Consider the following 26,879-nt stretch of genomic DNA (forward strand, 5'->3'; position numbering starts at 1 on the left):
TGGCAGATGCAACCAGGGCACCCGTCCAGCGCAAATACGAGTCGAGCAGGTTTTGCAGTGACCTGCGATGGTGGTGGGGAGTGGGCTTCTAGCTCAGCCGCCAGGCCCATTTTCACGCAGGGAGCAGCGCCCAGCTGGGGCGGGCTCTCCGCGAGAGGCGTGTCCCCGCCTGGCCTCGCCCCCGAGGCCCCGCCCCGGCCCGGCAGCGAATGAACGGGCGCGCCGGGAGGGCGCGAGGTCAGGGGGCCGGGGACGCGCGTGGGGAGCGCTGCCCCGCTCGGCCGCTGCTGGGCGGACACCTGGTCACGCCAACGCGGGAGGAGCCCCGACTCGGGCCGAGGCTGCCCGGGCAATGCCTTCACTCGGCGCAAACATGGCTGCGGCCCTGCGCGCCGCGGGCGTCCTGCTCCGCGATCCGCGTAAGTGGGTCTGTCGCGGCGGCCGCCAGGGCCAGGGTCCCTGAGACGGCGTGGGCAGAGCGGGCAGCTGGAGCCGGGGCCCTCGCGTCCCGGGGATTTCGGGATCGGCCGTGGGGGCACTGCGAGCAAACGGGCGAGGGGCTTCGCGGAGAAGGGAGGGGTGAGGGCAGCACTCAGGGCTCGGGGGGCCGCGGGGAGGGCGCCTGGATCCAGGAGGCGCAGGTTCAAGTCCCATCGGTCGGCTGGGTGGCTTGCAGCCGTGGCTGGAATTTCCTAGAGCCTTGGTTATTGTCACCTGTAATAACCAGACTGTTGAGAAGGTTACACCAGGGAAGGTATGTTATGGGCCTGCCGTAGAGGACAGTAAGGAAGGCATCGTCATCATCACCACCATGGACATCTGCCCTGCATTTCCTTCCCTGCTGAGGAAAGCCCATGGCCCTTGGTCCCTCTATGCCCACTTCTCCTTGGCAGCAGGACCCACCGTGGGGCAGCCTGGGCTGCTGTTTTCTAGAGATATTTGGAGAACATGTGAGACCCAGGAACAGCTTCCCATGTTTCTGATGCAAACCGTGAATAGGTTGTGACCGCAGGATGAGCTGATGGGACTGTGGGTCTCACCCACCTGGCTGGGACAGCATTTCCAACTGTGACACCTTGAACAAGGCACCTAACTTCGCCAGAGCTTTGGTAAATGTACATTGAAATCCTAATTTTTTTAAGGCTTGCCTTGAACATGAGCACCTTGCCTGGCACACAGTAGGTACACAGGCATCTTCAAAATGTCTAGCCATTCATGTAGAAGGCTGCCACAAATAAGATGCTTATTTAATGCATCTGAACGGTGACTGGACACAGACCGGACATATTTTTCTAGGAAGTTCATCAGTCTGACACCGACTTGGAGTGGAGAGAATCCCCTCTGAACCTCCATATCTCATTAGAGGTGGCTTTGTTAGGAAAATAATAAGGACCCAGTGTACAATGAGGCTAGCTCACTAAAGGCACTGGGGGACAAAGGACATTGTTTTTAAAGAAGAGGCAGCACAGTGCCAGTCGTGGGGCCGAAAGAAGTATTGAACTAATCTTTTCTTTCATTGACCTTTCCTGTGGCAAATGAAGTCTGACAGGCCTTAGATTTGAGGTCATGGAACAATACGTGAACTTTAAATTATTTGTAGTCTAGATTAAAAGTGGAAGGATTCAGAAACTCTAGCAGAAATACTTTTGGAGTCTATTTGTGTTACAGACTTTGATTTGAAGGTGTAGTTATAATCATCATTTTGGTTGATAGGAAAAAATCAACTTCTGTGTGAGAAAACATTGAGGAGTATTTCTGAAAATGAGTTCTGAAAGTAAAAGTGGAAAAGCAAAGTTTTATACTTTATGTATCTAGCATATTACAGAATTAATAAGCTTCCTGGGGTGGGCCATATATTATCTGTCTGTCTGTTTAGCTATCTATATGAATTATTTTTTTTCTTGGTGCCTTTTTCTTTCCAAACTTTAAACGTGTTTTGTTTTGTTTTGTTTTTTAAGAGATGGAGTGTTGCTCTGTCGCCCAGGCTGGTATACAGTGGTGCCATCATAGTTCACTGCAGCCTTGAAATCCTGGGATCAAGTGATCCTCCCGCCTCAGCCTCCCTGGTAGCTGGGATTACAGGCATGATCTGGTGTGCCTGGCCTTCCAAACTTTTTTTTTTTTTTGCTGAGCATATATTGTCTTATGTAATTAGAAAAAAAAAAATTCTAGGATAATAAAAGAGTTTTAGGGTTTACATAAAAGACATTAGAACATTTTGGCTCCATATCAGCAACTAACCAATATTTTGAAGCACCCACTATGTTTATTGATAGTTACAATATAGAACCTTATTTCTGTTGTTAATTTTAAAAATGGTGCATATTTTATAAGTACTTTTGAAGTAATCTTCATCTCCTGTGTGATAGAAAAGGGCCATCATAGATTTCAGTACTTGTGTACCTCGCCTTTTACTCTCTTCTGCCTCACCTGCAAGGATCCAAAATGTTAATTTGGTTTTGAAGAACCAGTTGATACTTATTAACTTACAAACTTCTTAAGTCATGGGTATACTTTTGAATGATCACCTATTGGATTTGTCCAGGAATTATGAAGTTTGTTTTTTGAGAGAAGTTGTTTTTTTTTTTTTTTGAGACCGGGTCTCACCGTTGCCTAGGCTGCTGGTCTTGAACTCCTGAGCTCAAGTGAGCCTCCTGCCTCAACCTTCCAAGTAGCTGTGACTACAGGTGTTCACCACTGCAGGAGTTATGAAGTTTTTTTGTTTTGTTTTGTTTTGTTTGTTTTCGTTTTTTTTTTTTTTTTTTGAGATGGAGTCTGGCTCTGTTGACAGGCTGGAATACAGTGGCATGATCTCGGCTCACTGCAGCCTCTGCCTCCCAGGTTCAAGGGATTCTCCTGCCTCAGTCTCCCAAGTAGTTGGGACTACAGGCATGTGCCACCACACCCGGCTAATTTTTTTGTATTTTTAGTAGAGATGGATTTCACTGTGTTAGCCAGGATGGTCTCAATCTCCTGACCTGTGATCTGCCCGCCTCAGCCTCCCAGAGTGCTGGGATTACAGGCGTGAGCCACCGCGCCCGGCGGAGTTTTGTTTTCTTTTGTCATCTTCTGTTTTGCTGCTTATCTCTTGGTTTGATCATTTTTATTGTTTGTAGGCTTTCTTTTTTTTTTTTTTTTTTTAATAAAAAATAATAGAGATAGGGTCTCTTCACGTGGCCCAGGCTAGTCTCAAACTCCTGGGCCCAAGCAGTCCTCCCGCCTCAGCCTCCCAAAGTGCTGGGATTACAGGTGTGAGCCCCCATGCCCGGCCTGTTTGTAGGCCTTCTAAAGGTAGACCAGTTATCCATGTAAGGAGGAGGGGCAGAATTACTTGGTCTTAGTTCATAAATGGGCAAGTCTGTACTATTGGATATTCTTCACCCCTTTGCTTAACCACATGCAGTGTGGCAAGGCATTGCTGTTGGGGCTGGACATATTTTTCCCCTCTTATCTTCACAGCAGCCCTGCAGAAGTAGCCTTATCACTATTTTGCAGATGAGAAAAGTGAGACTCGCAGCATCTCAGTGAGTTGCCCAGGCCCAGCCATACAGCCTCTTGGTCCCGTGTGGGATTTCTGCTCAGATCTCTCTGGTTTCCGAACACGTACTCTCTACGCCACTCAATGCCGCCTGTGCCATCAGATTCTCTTCAACTGTGAGCTGAGTCTTTTCCAGAGTCTCAGTTGGCCCTTTGAATGTTTGCTTTAAACTCCTTTAGCCTGGACAAATGCTAATTGTTTGGTAGGAGACACTCTTCATTTCTCTAGAATCTTCAGATCATTAGGGGAGAGGAGTATTTTAGATGAGTCCTTGAAGGGTGAGTGTATTAACTCACCTGAGTGGAAAGGGTCCCTTGGTAGCAATATCATTCTCCTCTCTGAGAATCTGGTGAACCATGGAGAACATAATTTTGTAAGTAGGACATGGTAATAGTTAAGCTGCTTGAAAAGCTACTAGCTCCCAGATTTTACTAGGAAATCCTCATCTACTAGTTGGAAAATCTAATCCCTCCCCACCGCTTCCTTCTTTTTTTTTTTTTTTTGAGACGGAGTCCTGCTCTGTCGCCCAGGCTGGAGTGCAGTGGTGCGATCTCGGCTCACTGCAAGCTCTGCCTCCCGGGTTCACGCCATTCTCCTGCCTCAGCCTCTTGAGTAGCTGGGACCACAGGCACCCACCGCCATGCCAAGCTAATTTTTTTTTTTTTTTTTTTGTATTTTTAGTAGAGACGGGGTTTCACAGTGTTAGCCAGGATGGTCTCGATCTCCTGACCTCATGATCCACCCACCTCGGCCTCCCAAAATGCTGGGATTACAGGTGTGAGCCACTGTGCCCGGCCTTTCTTTCTTTTTTTTTTTTTTAACTCCTTAAATTTTTTGTAGAAACGAGGGTCTTTCTATGTTGTACAAGCTGCCCCAAAATGGCTGGGTTCAAGCGATCCTCCCACCTCAGCCTCCCAAAGTGCTGGGATTACAGGTGTGAGCCACCACACCTGGAACTCCTTCCTTTTTTTAGGTTTGAAGGAGGAAATGTCATTTTATTACAGATGGAGTGCCCCTTATCCTGAATGCTTGGGACCACAGGTATTTTGGATTTCAGATTTTTTTAGGTTTTGGAATATACTTACCGATTGAGCAGTCCAAATCTGAAAATCTAAAATTCAAAATGCTCCAATGAGCATTTTCTTTGAGTGTCATGTCAGCGCTCAAAAAGTTTCAGGTTTTGGAGCAATTTGGATTTTGGATTTTCACATTTGGGATGCTAAACTTATACCAGCAGTCAAATTGTGGAATGCCAAGGTTTTATTCTCATATCCCATGGAATCGGATACAGTCTCACTCATATAAGGAATTAGGGACATTGCAGCATGATTAGGAACCTGGTTAAATCCTATGATGAAGTTCAGAATTAAACTTATGTAAAAAAGGAGATGTGAGTTGGTTTGAGCCTTGGAATTGAATTTCTTTTTTTTTTTTTTTTAAACACCAACTCAAACCAGATGGAATTGAACTTCTTTATGGAATCTTTGCACTTCCACTTTGAGTTAGTAAAGATTATTTAGCATAAGCTCACATAATTGGCTCTGCTGGGAATGTGCACAATCTGGATGGTTGGAAATCTAATGGCCTGGAGATATCATTCTCTTCTATTTCACAGACATGCTAGGTGATAACATCAGAGCAGGTATAGTTCCCATCCTCTAGAAACTGTCAATTGAAACTAACGCCAGCACTAATCACATGGTGGATGCTGCAGAGCGCTTCACTCCTCTGCTCTCCTCCTCACAAGAATCCCTGTAGCAAGGTGTCATTTTACAGATCGGGAAACTCAGGCTCAGGAAGACCTGGCCCCAGGTCACATTGCTAATAAGTGGCAGAGCTGAATTCAGAGTCAGAGCTGCTTGACCCACAGCCTAAATTCCTCCTCAGGGCACCTTTGCCTGTTAGGAGGAGGAGGGCAGAAGGAGACTGATGGCAAGCTGGTTTCTAACCGACCGGTTTGAGAATGGGGAAGAGGTCATGTGCATAGCACCAGGCGCCATAGTAACCGCCCTCTCACATGGCCATCTTCAGTACATCCTCTATGGCTTCAGTTTCATTTCACTGGATGTTTAAGGACTAGTACTCTTCATATGACAGCTGAGTATGGCACACGGACTCCTCAATTCAGGTGGGTTCTTCAGGCCCACTGCCACCTCCTGTGGGGCCCAGGACAAGGGTATACTTGAAGGCACATATATGGTATGTGGGATGTCGCAAGCTACCAAACTGGGAAATATGTTCTGTCCTCCTATGTTGACAAATAGACCTTGATCACGACCTGGAAGGGTGAGCTCTTGAACTCTGAGCTCCTGCAGAAATGCAGAGGCCTTTGGAGAGTTGCCTCTGATTCATACACTTTCCTGCTTCTCTTCCTGCCGCCAGCTCTTTCTGGCCTTGTGAGGAGTCTCGCCCACAGCCTGGATGGATTCTCTGGTCTGCATGCCTAGTTCCACTCTTGCTCCTGCAAACGGCTATCCCTTGGCCACCATTCAGGTCAAGACTTGCTACACTGATGGCACAACCTCCCTCAGGAGGATGGATCCAGAAAAGATGCCTGCACCCACCCTGGGAGTGGGTGTGGAGCTTGGGGGACAGGGAATCCTGGGGCACTGGGAGCCTGGTCTGGTACGTGGGATGTGGACTCCTGGCGGGGCATGTCTCCTTGGTGGTAGAGACTGCATACCCCGCGGGGTGGGGTGCAGTGGGAGGAGGGCTAAAACAGACCCTGGGAAACAGAGGCCCCTTGTCAAGGTTCAAGGGCAGTACTGGGTTCTCAGCATCAGTGCTTTCTGAAGAAGGCTTGGAGGCAGAAGGGAGAACTGCAGCTATGTGAAAACTGGCCCAGTTGCCACTCCTGAAATTGGTGGCTTTTCACCTTTTCTGCAGCCCCTTCTCTTTCCACAGGAGCAGCACGCTACTGTCAGTCATGTTGGTCTCGTACAGGGCTTCTTGTGAGGGATTGTATCAACATCTGCAGCCGAGGTGGGGAGAGGAGGTGTGTGTAGTTTCTAAAATGCTTCCCTGCAGGCTCTCATCGGCCATCCTAGGGGAGCGATCCTCCACCCCATCCCCTTGGACAGGCCTTAAGTGCCTTTACCTGCCGGCAGAGAAATGCTAGGAAAATCATTTCTGCCATCGCATCTCTTTAAATTTTAAATCCAGGAATTATGCTCTGAGGACTTCTTCAGAAGAAATTACTTTCCGGCTAGATTTCATGCGAGCATTTTAATTTTGTCACAGTGGCATCCAGCAGCTGGAGGGTCTGTCAGCCATGGAGGTGGAAGTCAGGTGCAGCTGCAGCAGCCGCCGCCACAGAAACAGCCCAGCATGCCCAGCATGCAAAACCTCAAGTTCAACCGCAGAAGAGGTATGAGTCTAACATCAGGTACAAATAAGGATTTCTCTTTATTGATGCAGACACCAGTAGACCCAAGCTGCCTAGGAGGAAAGGTGCTGGGAAAAGCCAGTGTGGAAGGAGCGGTGTGCTATTTTCTTGGCTTCCTTTCAACAGCTGTTAAACCACAGATTTTACACCCTCCTTCCCCACTGGATCTTTCCTCGCAACAGGGCTATTGTTAAAAGACACAGTTGAGTACAGTCTGCAAATTGTGTTAAGAATTTGGTTCTGGAATATGTCATATAACAGAAATTATATATGCTGGAAATGTATTTATGAACCTAACATAATTATGCCTATGAAATGTATGTTCTGTACAGGATAACGAATAACTGATCTACCAAGAATTTCTATAGGAAACTAGAGTATTGTTTTTCATCCCTTAACACAGTGAACATAATTATAAAGGAAGTAATATGATTTATCATCAATTAAAGAAGTGAAGTACATGTTTCATACCTCACCTCTTCTGTTGCTGGTGGCTGGCAGCAGGCATGGCATTGTTGCAAGGGTCCTCTTTAGTAACAGAAGTCACAACTGCTCCCAAGTCTTCCTCTGTACAGAGGCAACAGAAGACTCTATAAAGGGAAGTTATCGAGATGAGTACATAGAAACAGCACCCTTTAATATCAGGCAGAGCGAGATAAAGTAGCTAGGACCTATTTAACTCCATGACCTTTCTCCTAGATCACACATTGTGTGATGAAAATTATACAGGTATGAGTGTGTGTGTATAATATATATAATATATATATATATTATATATATATAATTTTTTATTTTTTTGAGAGAGTCTCACTCTGTCACCTAGGCTGGAGTGCGGTGGCACAATCTTGGCTCACTGCAACCTCCACCTCCCGGGTTCAAGCAATTCTCATGTCTCAGCCTCCCAAGTAGCTGGGATTACAGGCACACACCACCATGCCTGGCTAATTTTTGTATTTTTTGTAGAGATGGGAATTCACTATGTTGGCCAGGCTGGTCTCGAACTTCTGACTTCAAGTGATCCGCCTGCCTTGGCCTTCCAAAGTGCTGGGATTATAGGCATGAGCCACCACACCCAGTCATATATATACATAAAAATATATATATATATTTATATATATATATCATATATATATAAAAATATATATATATTTATATCATATTAAAAAAAAAATATATATATATATTTTTTTTTTTTTTTTAGAAGGAGTCTTGCTCTTTCACCCAGGCTGGAGCGCAGTGTCTTGATCTTTTCTCACTGCAACCTACACCTCCCAGGTTCAAGCGATTCTCCTGCCTCAGCCTCCCAAGTAACTGGGATTACAGGTGTATGCCACCACACCCAGTTAATTTTGTATTTTTAGCAGAGATGGGGTTTTACCATGTGGCCATGCGGCTGTCGAACTCCTAACTTCAAGTGATCCACCTGCCTTGGCCTCCCAAAGTGCTGGGATTACAGGCATGAGCCACCGTTTTTATTTTGAGAAGTGTTGCACTGTCACCCAGGCTGTACTACAGCGGTGTGATCATGGCTCACTGCATCCTTGAACTCCTGGGCTTAAGCGATCCTCCTGTCTCAGCCTCCTGAGTGGCTAGGACTACAGGTGCACACCACCACACCCAGCTAATTAAAAATTTTTTTTTCTTGTAAAGATGGGGTCTTACTTTGCTGCCTAGGTTGGTTTTGAACTCTTGGCTTCCAGCAGTTCTCCTGCTGTGGCCTCCCAAAGTGCTGGTATTACAGGCATGAGCCACGAGCCACCGTGCCTGGCCAAAACCAAAATTTTCTTATTGTGTGTTTATTATTTTCTGCTGTATGATCGTAAGTATGATGATTTAGTGCTGTGTAACCTGAGGTTACTTGGGGATGGGCATTGGATACCTTCTTCATCTGGCAGCCTGCCAAGAAGGACCCATTCCATTTCTCCTTACCTTTCCCAGCCCCTCTCCCCACTTAAGCCATAAGTACTGAGGGTTGGGATTTGATAGAAACTGAAGAACCGATTCAATGTGGAATCCTGGAAGAAAAATTATTTCATTTGTGTGTTATTCTAGTGGCAACTCATCAATATAAGTAGCCTTAATATTATTAAAATTAAATGAAAATCTTTAAGTTCTACTAAGTAACTTTAGATCATATTTATATAAAATACATGGGATCATTTTAGAGAATACAGATAGGGAAAAAAATACTTTAAACATTATGAAAGGTCTTACCACCCAATATTTTGTTTCTCTCTTCTTAAAAAAAAAAATAGAGACAAGGTCTTACTGTATTTCTCAGGCTTGTCTTGAACTGCTGGGGTCAAGCAGTCCTCCTGCCTCAACCTTCCAGAGTGCTGAGATTACAGGTGTGAACGACCAGCCAGGCCAATTTTGTCTGTATGACTATTAAGATTCACTCTATGTATTTAGCAAGATGTGACCGTACTATACATCATATATTTATAATGCCCTCTTTTTATTTATCATCATATAAATATTTGTCTATATTATTTTGGTAACTGAAGAGTGTTTTATTAAGTCATAAACTACCCGGTCCAACATTATGGGACGTGTAGGTGATTTATAGTTTTTTAATACTAGAAATGGTGAAGCAATGAGTGTGTTTGTGGATTATTCTGATGGCAGACATTATGAAGGCATTGTGCTGCTTAATGCTTGGGCTGGACTAGATTGCAGTACTAGGGTAGACACTACACTAGGCTGGGGTTGACAGATTCGTTCTGTAAAGGGTTAGGCAGTAAATTTTTCAGGCTTTGTAGGCCAAAATCTCTCTTTTGCTGCTATTCAATTCTGCTGTTGTAATGTGAGAGCAGCCACAGATATTACATAAACAATGAGGGGAGCTGTGTTCCAGTAAAACTTTCTTTACAAAAGCAGGCAGTAGGGGTGTATGTGTGTACACAGATTTAGTGCCTGGGCTGTAGTTCGCCAAATTCTGTTCTAGAGGCATTGTAGACCCACAGGCCAATCATGTCTTAGAGGTTCAATGAAGAGCTGGGATCTTATTACTTTTTCTTGAGGCTGACCATATAGAGTAGAATAGAATTATTGTTTATGAATTGACAAGCTTAAGTTTCTGTTACGTACATTTAATATTTCAAGGAAAAACCTTGTATTTTGAGAGTCCGGGATATAAAAATGGCAAAATGTTGAAACCTTTCCAAGTGAGACATTTTAAATATATTTTGCTGTATACACTTTTATGTTTAAACAAACGGAACATGAATGTTCAGACCTTGGTCTCAGGTGTGTTCTGTCTGGAAGGAGAGGCGATGGAGGCCCTTGACTAAAGCTTTCACTTCACATTCTAGAATAGAGGGGTGTCAGACTAGGACTTACTAATGCGCTATTCATCATGCACAACACAGTTTTGAATTAAGTGCATGTGTATTTAGGTATTTTCAAGTCGTGTGCATCTCTTTAATGTGTAAGATCAACATGGGTTTGCAAAACCGTGAGCAGGGCAGAGTAGCATCCCCTTTAAAGCCACTCTTGTTCTGAGCTCAGGTGTTATAGATGAAAAACAGCTCTAAATCCCGTTTGCACACTGATACTGTCTGTGGCTTGGGTAAATCTTTTAGCCTGAGGTTTTTCAACCAGTAATCTGTTAACTGGCAGCGATCCATGGGAAATGCACTTAATTTATTGTGAGTCACAGATTTTGAGGGCGAAAGACAGGATCCCAGGAGAAGACTGGTGGTCTAAGTAGAAAGATTAAAGGAATATCACAAAATAATGCATCTGGAATTTTCAAATATCAAGGAAAGAAAACTCAGCACACCCCTGTTAATGCAGTCGTAGGACTCGAGCATGGAAGAGTTATATAACAACCACATCTTCACTGCAGTTGCTTGGTTTTTTAAAAGGGGATGAAGCCCTCTTCCTCGAAGACAGTGATTCTCAGTAGGGGGAAGGGGGCATTTTTGCCTCCTGGGACAAATTTGGCAATGTCTGGAGACATTTTTGGTTGTCACACTGGGGTGGGGTGTGTGCTGTTGTCATCTATAGGTAGAGGCCAGGTATGCTGTTAAGCCTCCCGCATTGCACAGTACAGTCCTCTACAACAAAGGACTCTCCAGCCCCACACGTCAGTAGTGCTGAGGTTGAGAAACCCTGGTCGAAGACAATGATGTGAAAAGGGACCTTAGTTAATCTTTATAATGGGGTCTAAATGAGAAAATCCCTGACCTCATTGTAATGCCATATTTCTCCTTCCCCAGGAATTGATTCGTATTCTGAAAAATTAGGTTGAGAAATCAGATTTTTACCTCATTCACTTCCAATAGGTTTGATCAAGAAAAGTTTCCACCCGTTTACATTTGACATACGCTGCTGCCTTACATTATTGCCAAATGTTGTTAATAATTGTTTAAAAATTACCCATTAAGATGTCATCATAAGCCCAGGACAATGGCTCACACCGGTAATCTCAGCACTTTGGGAGCCTGAGCCAGGAGTTGGAGACCAGTCTGGGCAACATGGCAAGACTCCGTCTCTCTAAAAAAATTTAAAAAGTAATCAGGCATGGAGGCAGGTGCCTGTGGTCCCAGCTCCTCAGAAGGCTGAAGCGGGAGGATCGCTTGAGCTCGGGAGGTCGAGGATGCAGTGAGCCTTGTTTGTGCAACTGCACCCCAGCCTGGGTGACAGAGTGAGACCCTGTCTCAAAAAAAAAAAAAAAAAAAAAAAGAACAAAAGGTGTCATCATAGTATCATTAGTTGTCAAGCACATAAAGAATGTTTTTCTATACAGGCTCTGTCTCAGCAGCGTCGGCTTAGTCGCTGCCGTAGTCAGACGTGGTCTGGTACAGGAGATTCAGGAAGTGGACCCCTCAGCACTCGTAATAACGGTGTTTAGATAAACTTCAGGCTGGTTATTTTTCAGCTGCTTTATTGAAAGTGAATAGAGGGTACAACCATATAATGAAATATTATTTAGCAATAAAGAGGAGTGAAGTGTACTGATTCATGCTATGACATGAATAGGCAAATCTATAGACCCAGAAATGTCCTGAATAGGCAAATCTATAGACCCAGAAAGTAGATTAGTGGTTGCCAGGGGTGAGAAGGGAGGGAATGGGGAGTGGCTTTAATGGATTCAAAGATTCTTTGTGGGGTAAAGATGTCCTGGAGTTAGATAGTTGTGGTGGTTTCCTGCCCTTCCTTATGATTAGAAACCTCTGAATTGTTCAGATTATGGTGAATTTTATGGTATGTGAGTTATATCTCTATTTTTAAAAATGAAAAAAGATGAATGAATGGAAGAAATGCTCCTTGTTCTTTAGTTCCCCAGTTATTGCCATCCCATGGCTACCTGTTCATGGGGACACACAAGGTCTTCTGATGGCTCCCGCCAGCGTGCCAGAGGCACCTGGTCCTGCTCCGGCTTCGCCTTGCTCTCTGGAGGGGCTTAGGAGTGGAGAGTTCCTGGCCTGGCTCGCTTTGGGCTGTGTTGACTCCGGAGCTTGATCTGGATTTTAGGTTTACATTTTTGCCTAGTACTTTGTTTTTTTAAGTTTCCAGAAACTGCTTGACCTAAAACTTGTTATGGAGCTCTGCTTTCTTTTTGCTTCTTCCTGCTCATTCAGTGGTTGATTCTCTACCCTGGGACTAATTTGAATGTTAGCACCGGTTCTTGCAGGAATTATCTAGCAGTGAATTTACATGCAGGATGGAGAGGAGAAGTTTATCATAACAGAAGCCACAGGTGAAGGAATAGAGGGAGGTCCTAGAGAAGAAAGCAGAGGAACAAGCAATAACTTCAGTCAGTCCTGGTACGGTGGCCCATGCCTGTAATCCCAGCACTTTGGGAGGCTGAGGCCGGTTCCTGAGGTCAGGATTTTGAGACCAGCCTGGCCAACATGGCAAAATGCCATCTCTAGTAAAAATACAAAAATTAGCCCGGGTGCCTGTAATCCCAGTTACTTAGGAGGCTGAGGCAGGAGAATTGTTTAAATCTGGGAGGCGGAGGTTGTAGTGAGCTGAGATCGTACCACTGCACTCCAGCCTGGGTGACAGAGTGAGACTCCATTTCAAAAATACAATAAAATGTAAAACATAATTTCAGTCAGTACTCATTTAATTTAATCATTGACTAAAGAGACAAGAGTAGATGCAAGAGTGGGGATGGGCTGGTATTAGACTGTGGAGGTTTAAAATTAGGGGGTAACCCTGCTCTGTGTAGAGTAGAACTTACCATGTGCCTGCACGTGCTAAGTGACTGAAGCTGTTACCACTGAATTCTCAAAACAGCATTTTGAGTAGGTGGTGGGTGCTGTGTTTTCCAGATGAGGAAACCTGAAGTTGGGAGAGGTCGGGTAACCTCTGTATTCGCATGGCATTCACATGTACAAATGCTTTAGCCTCAGGACAATTTTAGACTTCTACCTTGACTCCCAGTCCCTAAAGATTCAATCTCTGTTCAGGCTGAGACTTTAAAAGGGAAACATTTCCAGCTGAGTGAAGACTGATATCACGGATTAAGCCAAAAGACAAAGGTCCGCGTCTGAGCTGGGACCATAAGGAACTGGAGGCCACAGATGTCCCTGAATAGGTATCCGTGTGATGGCAGTGAAAAGAGCCGTAGTATTTACCTTTGTACGGAACAGGTTAGATAAGGGTTGCTGGCTGAACCAAGATTCCACCCTGGAAGAAAATCAGAAGTGTGACAAATCAACCATTGTATTTTATTTTATGTAGGAAGCCCAAAACTGGAATATTAATGCTAAACATGGGAGGCCCCGAAACCCTCGGAGATGTTCACGACTTCCTTCTGAGACTCTTCTTGGACCGAGACCTCATGACGCTTCCTATTCAGAAGTGAGATCCATATAAACACCTCGACTTGATTATAACCTTGGCACTGCATTGACATGCGTCTCTCAATTCTGTAGTTTCAAACCAGTAAATTGTTTTAATGCGTATCTGGTAATGGTTAAAGCAGCAGCATTGTTTTCTATTGGATATCAGAAGGATATGATATCAGAAAATTTCAGGGGGAGAGAGCAAATAAGTTAGTGAGGATTCTCCTTGAGCCCTTTGCTCCCCAGAGCCCTGGAAATTGCAGTTTACTTGACATAGCCTAAGCACCTTTAAAGATTTTTAAAAATGTATTTGTCCTTGGCACTTAACGGCTGATTAACAGTCAGGGAAGCAATGATTATTATTCATTTGTACTATAAATATGGATTGTTGCTGCCCTTCTTTTCCGTTCATCCTTCTTTCCCTTCTTCCTTCTCTCCTTTTTCTTTCAAAATAGATTTTTGTAATGAAAAATTAATACATGCATGTGATAACTACAAATAGTATAAAAGTAATTACAGTAAAAGGCAAATGTCCCTTTCCCCTTGCACCCCCAGTTACCCACCTGGAGGTCAACTCTGTTACATCCAGAAATAGTCTGTGCATATCCAAGTATAGACATACATACGCACACACACACACACCCTCCCCCACTTTGTTACACAAATGTGAAGGTACTTATGTACTATATTTGAAACTTTCCTTTTTTTTTTTTTAAACTTAACACTGTATCTTGTTTCATAACATTATATCGATATATAGGTCTGGCTCATTTTTTGATTACTCTTTAGAATTGCATGATATGGCTGTAACTTCATTTGTTTAATCCGTGCTTCATGTTGGACAATTAGGTTGTTTACAGTATTGCAGTGAATATAGTGAATAGTCTTGTGTATACATCTTTGCTCCTATATGCAAGTGTATCTATAAGATTAATGGACTTTATTTTTTAAATTAAGAGAAATGTATACTGCCTTTGTCTTATATCCTAGTTCTCATTAGGTGTGGGATCAAAATGTGTTACTCTAGTAGCTAGCACACATCCAGGGTTCTCCGCGTGGGTGTTGTGCGTCCTGAATCTTCAGGGTGTGCTACTGGAACAACTTGTGGAGCACAACTGGGTATTCCTCAGAGCGGGTCTAGCTTTAGCTCCATAATCTATAACAAGACAGCTGGCTATTGTCAGTGACCTCAAGCTTCTATTTTAAAGGCTTAATCTTGTTAGGCTCTCTAAAATTTTGCTTATTTTTTTTTTTTTTATTGAGTAGAAAACATTTCTCAGGTTGCTAAGGTGGAATAAAATCCACTTACCTGTGTGTTAAATGATTTAGTAAGCTGGCACCATTCATCGCCAAACGTCGAACCCCCAAGATTCAAGAGCAGTACCGCAGGATTGGAGGCGGGTCCCCCATCAAGATATGGACTTCCAAGCAGGGAGAGGGCATGGTGAAGCTGCTGGATGAATTGTCCCCCAACACAGGTATGGTGTTTCTTCATTAACATGTAACTAGATTAGTTCTTTCAAAGTAGTTATGAAATTCAAAACAGTAGTAGAAGCTAAATGCTTCATATGTACTGTCAACTCGATTTGTGGTGTTTCTATGTAATACATGGTCATTTAATTTAGGTCTCCAGGCATCCCTTGACCTTTAGCCTTTGCTATGACTTCTTACATTACAAGTGAAAAAAACCTAAGGATTTGGGACATGAGTTTCAAAAGGAAGTTCGAGATGTTTGTTAAGTTGAAGTAGAGTATAAGGCATAAGCAACATACCATAAATAAAAGATGCATATATCATTATGCTGGAAAGAAATCTTTGAGAAATAAATTGAGTCTGCTGCTATTGCCTTTTCTTTCTGGTTGGACAGCTAATTAGAATATTTAGAGCAGTATTAGCTAGCTATCGTGGAAGCCACAAGACACTAAGCAACTTGCAGTGATGCTGTCAGCTCTCAGGATACCACCATAATAAGGTATTGAAGGTCCTCGATGGATGTGGCACCAAAAAGAGGATTGTGCACATCTGAGAACCTCTATCCAGAATAATAGTGTGCAGAGTGAACCACTAAATGCATGGATGAAGTAAAAATGCCGTATTAAACACATTGAAGACACAATTGATTGCAGGACAGCCTGCTTTTGTATAATACTAAGACACAAAAGCACTACCAGTTAATTTTAAGACACCATCTATTGTAAACTGGACTGATATGAGAAATGTTAAAACCAAAAACATGTACATCTTAGGACACATGAATTACATTCATTGCAAATATATCTTAGAGCTTTGGGATCAGGATAGGTGTGTGACAGTGGGAACCCTCAAGGAGAACAGCTCCACTAGGCAGGACCAAAAGGGGCATTTCACTCTTTCCTGACATCACTGAGCAAGCGTCCACTCCAGCGGCTCTCAGAATCCACTGGTTCCCATGGCACAAAATAACAAAGGGTCCTGGCCCCTTCTCAGATCACCTCACATGGAAAATCGTTCAACTGTGCTTCTGCATATTTGGCTTGCTTCCTGCTTTCAGCTGTGGCTCAAGGGCATTTCTTATGCAGTTCCTCCGTGCATGCCGCAGTGCACCTTTAAAATGTCAGCCCTCCATTCACACCTACTTGATAGAGAACAAACTCCAGTCATTAACAGTTTATCCCGATCAAAGATTTCTTGTGGGCCTGGCGTGGTGGCTCATGCCTGTAATCCCAGCACTTTGGGAGGCCAAGGCGGGTGGATCACTTGAGCCCAGGAGTTCAAGACCAGCCTGAGCAACATGGTGAAACTCTGTCTACACACACACACACACACACAACAACAACAAAAATAACAACAACAAATTAGTCAGGCACGCCTGGAGGCCCAGCTATTTGTGAGGCTAAGGTGGAAGGATCGCTTGAGCCAGGGAGGTTGAAGCTACAGTGAGCCACGATCACGCCATTGCACTCCAGCCTGGGCAACAGAGTGAGACCCTGTCTCAAAAAAAAAAAAAAAGGTCTATTATGAACCAGATTTGCAATTGCTATGGTGCCTTCAGTGGGAAGAGGAGGCAGAAAGGTTCTCATTTTTCCTGTTTTTATGTTACTGTAGTACCCATCATTATAAAGAGCGCTAGTAAGCATGGGGGTGGGGTACACCCCAGCTGTTTGGGAGGCTGAGGCAGAAGGATTGCGTGAGCCCAGGAGTTGAAGTCCTGGTAGAGTTGTCAGACTTGAAAAAGGAATAGACAGAAGGGCATCCTTCCCGCCACCTCCTGTCTCTGTGGCGAGGCTGTTGGGGGTACCTCTCCATCTCCTTCTCATTTCTCCTCCCTTCTGATCCTTTCTTTCCTATACAGTTGTAAAGTTTACTTTTGAACTATGTCTATTCATTTATTTCTATTAAGAAAAATTCTCTTTAGGCCAGAAAATGTGATAATTGCAAACAGATAAACACGTTTCATGCTGTCATTTTTTAGGGAAGTGGTTGTTGCTTGGTAGCCAGTGTGGACATTTTGAGACTTGCGCTGGTTTCATAGAATTGACCAGTTAACTAAGACAGTGAGTTATATCAGGAAGTGGTTTCATGTAGTTGCATTGCAGAAATGTAGAGAATAGATACGGAAATAGATGAGAAGTGTAATCATGTGATGGAAAGTCTAAATCTCAAATATGCTATACAAATTGTAGTTTAACTGTTTGGCTTGTAACTGCTTTTAGTGACTCATGAAATAATTCTGTTCTTTACCGGATGCAGTGTGGCTGGAGTATAGGTTCTTTTCTCTGATGGTGCTGGCTTCCCTGCTCTGGTTCAGGCAGTTTACTTACTTCACTAAGCCTCAGCTAGAAAATGGGGTTGGTAATAGAACCCAACTCCTAGATCCTTGTGAAAATTAAATGAGATAATCCTGAAAGGCATTAACATGACAAAAATTCAATATACGTGAGCTTTTTAATTCATGATTAGCACAGGGTTCAGATCTGATACAAATTAAGAAGCATTTGCTACGTATTTCAAACTTTTCTTTCCAAAAATCATGTACACATCGGACATTTGAACTATTGTGTATGCTAAATTAATGAAGTTTTGCCGTTTAAAAATCTAGTTTCTCTATCTTTTAGTAGTTCTTGCTGAAGACTGTTTACATTAGACGGCTGCTGTGAGGGTACCTAGGCTAGGCCAGTGAGTGATGTGTTTTGGGCTCACTCCGGCCAGATGTGCCCATGAGATGTGGCGCTGGTTAACATCAGAGATGCTCCTTCCCGTCCCTGTGTCCTTCCAGGGACAGCCAGCCTCTGTGTGAAACCCACCCTGGTGGACAAGGGGCCTCCGTGAACACTGTTGGTTAGTTCTTCAGGATATGCGCAGTTGGAGAGTACATTGCCGCTTTTTCTACAATATGTGTTTACAGGTTGTCTTTAGAAAGCATTTAGAAAACATTATCAGTTCTTTCTAGGGTAGTTTCCTCTGTCTCACTTTAAAATGTGGCCACCTGCTGTGTCTTTATCTGCAAGGGCAGCCCCTCTACCTCTTAGTGTGCACGATTTGAGGCACTCCCAGACTCCAGGCATTTAGACTGTAATCTTCAGATACTGGACAGGTGAAAAGAAAATGTGAGAAGCTAGTTGACCTGCAGCACTGGGGATGTCATTCTGATCATTGTATTGTTTCAAAGTAGATTCGAAAACAGTTTCCACTTGCTTGCTGAACCTCAGCTCAGATCACCAAGAGTTGCTTCAAGGGTTTTGATGGTATTGTAATAGTTGGCAGTTTTTAGCACAAAGCACATAATCTTTGAACAATTAAGTCATTTGGAGTTTGCTTATGGGATCATGTCCTCTGATATATATATATATATATATATATATATATATATATATATTTTTTTTTTTTTTTTTTTTTTTTTTTTTAGACGGAGTCTCGCTCTGCCGCCCAGGCTGGAGTGCAGTGGCCGGATCTCAGCTCACTGCAAGCTCCGCCTCCCGGGTTCACGCCATTCTCCTGCCTCAGCCTCCCGAGTAGTTGGGACTACAGGCGCCCGCCACCGCGCCCGGCTAGTTTTTTGTATTTTTTAGTAGAGACGGGGTTTCACCGTGTTAGCCAGGATGGTCTCGATCTCCTGACCTCGTGATCCGCCCGTCTCGGCCTCCCAAAGTGCTGGGATTACAGGCTTGAGCCACCGCGCCCGGCCACCCTCCTCTGATATATTTTAATTGCTAGTGATCATTTTATGCAAGGCAGCATGAAATTCGTGGCCTGAAAATGGACAGAGCACTAAAAATGATTCAGTTTTACTTCCTTCCTCTCTTTTGCAGTCCCCAACCAGAGACTACTGAGTCCAACCAGTCTTTCTGTGCGCACATGTGCTTCTCTCGCCTAAGGGCATTCTGCTTCTCCCTTGGGAATGTGTTCCATTGGCTCATAGTTCTCTGGGTCAAGTTAGGAGGAATGTCATCCTTGTATATATCTATGTTTAAATGAGATAAACTCCCGTCTTTTCCTTCACTTTAACCTAAATGTTTCTTGTGGCAATTTATGTCACATTCATAGTTGTAGCCCCTGCTAATGCTTTGGACAGTAACATTATCATGGTCTTATTATTACCTGACATTCATGTAGTGATTCTCACTGTCATCCCTGAGTGTAAGTTATATGTAATCCTATGAAAAGACAAGGAAACAAGACTAAGTAAGTTTAGGAAACTTGTAGTTTTATGACTTTATACATGCTTAAGCAATTATGTGGTGTGGATGTTTTTGAACCATAGGAAAGGAAGATGCGGGAAGATAAAGAAGATAGAGGAGAGTATTAGTGAAAGGACAGGGAAGGGACAGGGAAAGAACACGAGGATATGCATCAGGCATGGGCCATTTAGGTACCAAGAACGATGACTTTCAATCCCATGTGGCACCTCCAAATTAAGCACTGTTTTATATGTGTAATGAGGAGAATCATTTTAATCATTTATTATCAATGAATTTTTTTACATATCCAAGAACTCTTTCTTTTTTTATGTATAAACGAGTTGGCCTGGGGTTTCAGGGAACTGGGTAATAGGAGTCGGGTGAGGGGGCTTCTGGGAGGAGTGAGAAGCATGGGTCGGGAGACCCAGGCTCTAATTCCAGCTCGACCACCTGCAAGGTATGACTTTGGGTAGTTCAGTTAACCTTCAGAGTCTCTGTTTCCTTATCTGAAAAATCAGGTTTAAATGATTGAAAAAAATATGGCCGGGCGCGGTGGGTCACGCCTGTAATCTCAACACTTTGGGAGGCCAAGGCGGGCGGATCACAAGGTCAGGAGATCGAGACCATCCTACCTAACATGGTGAAACCCCATCTCTACTAAAAATACAAAAAAATTAGCCAGGCATGGTGGTGGGCGCCTGTAGTCCCAGCTACTCAAGAGGCTGAGGCAGGAGAATGGCGTGAACCCGGGAGGCAGAGCTTGCAGTGAGCCAAGATCGAGCCACTGCACTCCAGCTTGGGTGGCAGAGCGAGACTCCGTCTCAAAAAAAAAAAAAAAAAAAAAAAAATGCCCAGTGTCTACCATAGTATCTGGTATGCAAGAGGAAGTTATATTTTAGAATCAGTGTTGTTTTTTCCTCCTTTCTCTTGAGACTTTCGTAGGCCAGCCAAGAACAGAGAATTAGGAAGAGAAGTTTGAGTTTTAAAACCCACTGTGCAGTAAAGATGTGTGGGTGGGGTGCTGATCCCAGAAAATTGTGATTAAAAGTCCACATACCAGCTGAAGAGTGGATACGATCCAAGGAATATGCTAAACTTGCCTCCACCGTCAGTGCCATAGGAAATTACATGAACTGTTCTTTGTTCTGGGCATTGCATTATGTTCGGTGACTCTGAGGAATCTATATAAAGATTAACACTTTCTCCTTTCCACGTGTGCTTCCTAATAGCCCCTCACAAATACTATATTGGATTTCGGTACGTCCATCCTTTAACAGAAGAAGCAATTGAGGAGATGGAGAGAGATGGCCTAGAAAGGGCTATTGCTTTCACACAGTATCCACAGTACAGCTGCTCCACCACAGGTAAGGGCATCTCTCTGCCAGTAGAAAGGTAGATACGGTGCTGGCAAAAATAACCAAGGAGTGTAAGTACTACTGGAGGGAAGGATGAATCATTTGCAATTTGAATGGCAAATTCAACCTGTCTTCTTTAAACACGAGAGTTCAGGTCAGTCCATTTGAAATCTCATGGTCCATCTGTCCCTTGAATTATTGGCCACTTGGCTGGGAATTACAAATGGGGGGTGGTAGGCAGTAGCTGTAAGTGTTCAGTGCTTTAATGCCATTGCGTAATGGATCCGTAATGAACCTTAAGGCTCTTTTTAGGTTTGTGTGATAAACCTTTTTATGGCTACCCAGATTTTCTTACTGATGTAGCAAATATTGTAACTGCATTTTAAAAGCAAAGATGCCCATACAACATGGGAAATACTGGTATTTTATTGCTGTTGTTGTGCTTCAGTTATGAGTTGGTTGCTGGTAAAACTAAAGCCCAGTTTGGGGTTCCCTTTGCAAAATTTTCTGTGTTCTTGATTTTGGAAAATGTTACTGCTTCTTGTTTTCTGTATATTTAACTGGAGCTGGGGAATAATCGGTGTTTGGCAATCTCTGTATCATTCATTGTAGGCAAAGCTGCTGCTGTCACCCACAGATACATTTGTTTGCATTCCCTTGCAAGGACTGAGGTCAGCACAGTCTTAGTCCCAAATAGCTTTCGGATATTAATGTTTATAATTTCTATAACCATAAGGAGAATCAAAAGGCTATTGAAAAAAGTCAAAGCTTGTTATGTGCCTCAAATATTTGTTCAGAGAACCCATTAAAATGCCTGAGTTCTCAGATACCCTCAAGAGTTGGAATTATCATTTCTTTTCTTTCTTTTTTTTCTGAGACAGAGTCTCGCTCTGTCATTGCAACCTCCATCTCCAGGGTTCAAGCGATTCTCCTGCCTCAGTCTCCCGAGTAGCTGGGATTACAGGCACGCACCATCACACTCAGCTGATTTGTGTATTTTTGGTAGAGGTGGGTTTCACCATGTTGGCCAGGCTGTTCTCAAACTCCTGGCCGCAAGTGATGCACCCGCCTCAGCCTCTAAAGCGCTGGGATTACAGGCGTGAGCCACCGCACTCGGCCTGAATTATTATTTTTCTTTTTGAAGTGCACCACTACAACTTCAAAATGTCTGGTCATATGTTACTGGAGAAGGAGTCAGATTTTATGAATTTTTAAGCTGTACTTTTGCCTTGTTTTAAGAAATACACCTCAATATGTAAATGGCTGCTCTCACAATTAGATAAATTAAGAAGTTTGTTATTTACATGACAGGAGATTGACTATGATTTGTATTTCAGGGCTGGCTCTAACAAGTGACAGTGTATGCAAACCTTCAGCATGTGCTTAGTTTTCCTTGAGTGTATCTCATAGAAGGACAGGTACATCCATCTATGCAAGTTGTGGAAGGCTTAGGGAAGTACATGAATTCTTCGAGGCCACTCAGGTGCTGTTTATCTGTTGGATCTTTTAGACATGCACTATTGTGGCAGAGCCAGCGTATGTCTTCATCACAAACGAATTTCTCAGTCACATTTTTCTCCTTCTTAATGACTTCTTTGGATTGTTTGTTGAATATTTCCACACAACCTGAAAGAGCTAATGCCAGATGCTCCCTTACACGTATGTCCAGATGCCCTCTTGCACATATGAAAATGATATCCACCTGTGAAGTGTGGTCTGTAATGTGAATATGGTGGTGACAACTTTTTGATTTCTGGAGAGCTTGTTTTTGAACCTTGAATGGAGTCCATTTGAATTCTTCTGTACTCTACTCACCAAAATTGAACCTGTTTCTCGTTTTGGAAGTTGAGTCTTAGTCTGAGAGTATATTTGATTTAAAATATGCTCTCTCCTAACATTTTAAATTGGAACGCTAACTAATAGTTCTTATAGTTAGAGAGCCCAGTGGGTTGGTGATGGAAAGCATAGAAATGTTTCGGGACTTGCCCTTTGTTAAGATTGAGGAAGAGGCTGTGTGTTAGACTTGGTTTCATAGGATTCGGGTGTGACCCCAATGCTAACTCCCCTAGACAGGAAAAGGTTGCATTGGGTTGACACCATCTACCTTCGTTTTGGCTTTGAATTTTCATGATTTCCATCTCTCTCTTATAGAATAAGTTTATTAGATTACTTGTAACGATTTGGTGTCCATTTACTTTATTCTAGGGAATGAGAGCTCACAGGAACCTCAATAATTTTCTCTCCTTATCATGAGGCCATTAATAACAATAGTTATGCTGGGTGCGGTGGCTTACCCCTGTAATCCCAGCACTTTGGGAGACCCAGGAGGGCCAATTACCTGAGGTTGGGAGTTCGAGACCAGCCTGACCAACATGGAGAAACCCTGTCTCTACTAAAAATACAAAATTAGCCGGGCATGGTGGAACATACCTGTAATCCCAGCTACTCAGGAGGCTGAGGCAGGAGAGTCACTTGAATCTGAGAGGTAGAGGTTGCAGTGAGTCGAGATCGTGCCATTGCACTCCAGCCTGGGCAACAAGAGCAAAACTCCGCCTCACAAACAAACAAACAATAGTTACAAAGCTTTTATCGTAACATGGAAAATATTTATCTCTTAATATTAAGTAAAGATGCTCAAAATACTCAGCATGCAGAATTGCATATGTATTAAAAATTACAACTTTGTAAAACAAAACATCTATAAAGAAAAAAACCATATTAGAGTAAAACAATGACTGTAATTAGCATGCTGGGATAATGGTCAGTTTCTTTTTTCCTTTCTTCCCCATCCCATACGTTTCCTATAATGGGATTGATAACCTTTGTAACTGAAAAAAAAAATAACATACTTTTTTTTTTTTTTTTTTTTTTTTTTTTGTGACGGAGTTTCGCTCTTGTTGCCCAGGCTGGAGTGCAATGGCGTGATCTTGGCTCACCGCAACCTCCGCCTCCTGGGTTCAAGCGATTCTCCTACCTCAGCCTCCCGAGTAGCTGGGATTACAAGTGTACTATCAGACTTGGCTAATTTTGTATTTTTTAGTAGAGACAGGCTCTCTCCATGTTAGTCAGGCAGGTGTCAAACTCCCGACCTCAGGTGATCCACCAGCCTCGGCCTCCCAAAGTACTGGGATTACAGGCGTGAGCCACTGCTCCTGGCCAACATACTTTCAATTGTAAGACTTGGTCCCTGCAAATATGACTGCTTATATTTCATAACTCTACAGTCATCTTGTTTTTCACTAGAACTGACATCAATAATCTTTGAAAGTCCATTGAAATTGATTGCTTTTTAGTGATCTTCATTTGCAGGGTAGTTAAATCTATATGCATTTTAGAGTATTGAAATGATTGTAATTAGACTGATTCAGTATAGAAGCAGTTACCTGCTTTGAACTTATATATACTACCTTTACGAGTCTGTTTTTTATTTTCACCATAATCAAAATGCATCTACTAAGTGGCCTCTGTATATTTCAGGCAGCAGCTTAAATGCCATTTACAGGTACTATAATCAAGTGGGACGGAAGCCCACGATGAAGTGGAGCACTATTGACAGGTGGCCCACACATCACCTCCTCATCCAGGTAAGCCAGTAATTGCCAGCTGCCTGTCACCCCAGCATCTAGTGTGTATCAGCTTCTTGTCCCTTCTGGGTTTGTGGATGTCCTTCTGAGCCTTACTGTTCCTTTGCTTAAATTGTGTGTTAGGGATTAAATAAAAGTATTATATTCTTGATTTATTATGAAAAGAGAAAATACATTTAAAGATTAAAATGATTAGAGTCTTCTTTCTTCAGATTAATGCTATTAGTCCCAAACCATAACAGAACAACATTTTGAGTTTTGTGTTTCCTATGACCCGAAGAGCATTAAAGATTGTGCATGGTGTTTCAGTTAACTCGCATTTGTAGGCTGAATGACTGACCAACGAATTAAATTTTCTATTTTCTAAATCCTTTAAAATGTCAAAAGATTTTTAAAACGTAAAAGTAATATATCTACATTTTCTGAGACATGAAAATAAATGGAATGTTCCAATAAAGTTTTACATATTAAATTTCATATTTCTTCTGTACAATTTATATATATATATAATATTTTTATTAACAGATGCTTGATTTTAGGAGAATAAATTAAAATTACAGTTCTAAAGTTAATAGCTTTGAACTGATGTTACTATATTCTTTTCTGCCTGTCAAAAATGAGAGGGCAATTGGTAAAATATTGCCCTAAATTAGGCAAATATAATTTTGTTCTGCTAGTAGAAGTTTCTGCTTTTGAGTTATTTTAGGTAGGGGAAATATTAAGTCATTTAGATTTTATCCATTTTATTTTTCACTCCCTGAACCTTTTCTGACTCTTGGCAAAAAACCCTACTAACAGCTTTAGAAGCCTGGTGTCACTTAAATCTGTGACCACTAGATGGTGCTAGACATCATTGAAATCAGGCCAGCTCTCCCCAGAGCAGTGTTCCTTAGGCATATAAAGAGTTAACACTTGGGTTGAAATCCAATTTTAAGTAAAAAGTGAAGGAGCTTACCCTTAGGGGTGGGTGTAGTTGTGGTCTCTGTGTGCACCATTGACGGCTGTGTTGCTGGGTCCAGCCAGTACTGCCTGAAGCACCAGCAGCCTGGGTTTTGCTCTGGGAGGCCTGCGATTGGAAAGGAGGGGGGTTTCAGGTCAGCATTGACATGTGGTAGCAGGGAATGGAGGGATCTGCACAGCATCTGCCTGCCCTGATCAAGTGAGTAATTAGATTTGCATTAAAATTCAGCCCTTTGAAAAGGGGGGAAGCAGAACGATGGAAAGGTCTCTTAACTGAGGAAGTCTCTGTTCATAAAATGAAAGGGAATTTTAGAGGCATTTATCCGCCCTCCTAGATGGTGTGATTGAAGGCTCTGAGAGGCTCGGTGCCTCTTTCATTCTGCAGAGAGGTTGCGCCTGGAAAATACCGCAGATGGGTTTTAGGTGATTTAAATAGCACTTCTCCTTACCCATGGCGCCTCAGTTTTGAAGACGGCTTAGAGGCTGTTGCAGGCCGTATGATTTGTGTTTTTACTTGCAGCTTTGCAAGCCAAGAAAAGAAAAGCACTAAGCTTTGGATATGATATGACATTTTTGGAAACCAGAAAACAAAACCCTAAACTAAAACAAAAAATATAGTTTAAAACTACAAATTCTGTTTCGAATCCACATTTCTACTTGGCATAGGTAGTGATTGCTCCAAATAGCCATTTTATTACTGTTTTCTCTAATATTGGTATTTATCTAGCTGTTGGATTAATTGGGGCAAATTTATGTTCTAGACTCCTGTATAAACCTTGCAGTGGGCCTCCTTATCTAGGCTGAGGCCCAAAAATAATCCTTTCTGAGCATCCTTAGTTTCCAAACACTGCAAAGACCAGAAAATATTGGTTTTGTTTGTATCTAATCCTATCACATTTACTGAGAATTTGCATTATAAATTCTGAAAAGGGAACTGAACTTTAGGTACCATTTTATGCCTTAGGATATTTATTTGCCAAATTTCAAGAGTTCTGGAAAGATTAATAATATCTCAATATTTATTAGGGAATAGTTTGCTTATCCCATAGTTTTCACTGACCACTGATATATCAAAATACCAACAAGTGCAGATTTACATGTTTCTGATCAATTGTCCTTTATAGTTTTAAAAAGTTACAAAGGACAATTGGGAAATAATTTGAGATATGCAGAAAAGTTACAAGATTAAGAACAGTATAAGGAACTCTCATCTACTCTTTTACCTATGTTACTGTGTTATTAGTATTTCGAGACAGGGTTTCACTCTGTTGCCCAGGCTGGAGTTGAGTGGAAGGATCATAGCTCACTGCAGCCTTAACCTCCGGGGCTCAAGTGATCCTCCTGCCTCAGCCTCCTGAGTAGCTGACCACAGGCATGTGCCATTATGCCCTGCTAATTTTTAAAAATGTTGTGGAGATTAGGTCTTTCCATGTTGCCCAGGCTGGTCTTGAACTTCTGGGCTCCAGCAATCCTCTCGCCTTGGCTTCCTAAAGTGCTGGGATTACTGGCGTGAGCCACTGCGTCTGGCCTATTGATGTGTTATTAACATGTATCTCCTACTTGCTTTATCATTCACATGCCCTGTGTGTGTATGCAT

The 26,879-nt window shown here is 42.8% G+C and overlaps 1 protein-coding gene across 6 annotated transcripts in view; it reads left to right on the top strand.

The window, feature by feature from the left end:
- The first annotated feature begins 270 nt into the window (after positions 1-270).
- FECH (ferrochelatase) overlaps positions 271-26,879 on the top strand; it is a 64,813-nt gene continuing 38,204 nt past the window's right edge. For all 6 annotated transcript variants that reach the window (XR_013408122.1, XR_013408123.1, XM_002800950.4 and 3 more), the window contains exons 1-6: positions 271-419; positions 6,779-6,905; positions 13,623-13,742; positions 15,056-15,204; positions 20,613-20,747; positions 24,216-24,322. Coding sequence is in view for 4 of the 6 variants with exons in the window: in XM_002800950.4 (XP_002800996.2) it covers positions 353-419; positions 6,779-6,905; positions 13,623-13,742; positions 15,056-15,204; positions 20,613-20,747; positions 24,216-24,322 (705 nt within the window). In the remaining 2 variants the exon portion in view is untranslated. The remainder of the gene's footprint in view (positions 420-6,778; positions 6,906-13,622; positions 13,743-15,055; positions 15,205-20,612; positions 20,748-24,215; positions 24,323-26,879) is intronic.

Source organism: Macaca mulatta, chromosome 18, assembly GCF_049350105.2.
Source record: "Macaca mulatta isolate MMU2019108-1 chromosome 18, T2T-MMU8v2.0, whole genome shotgun sequence".
NCBI lineage: Eukaryota > Metazoa > Chordata > Mammalia > Primates > Cercopithecidae > Macaca > Macaca mulatta.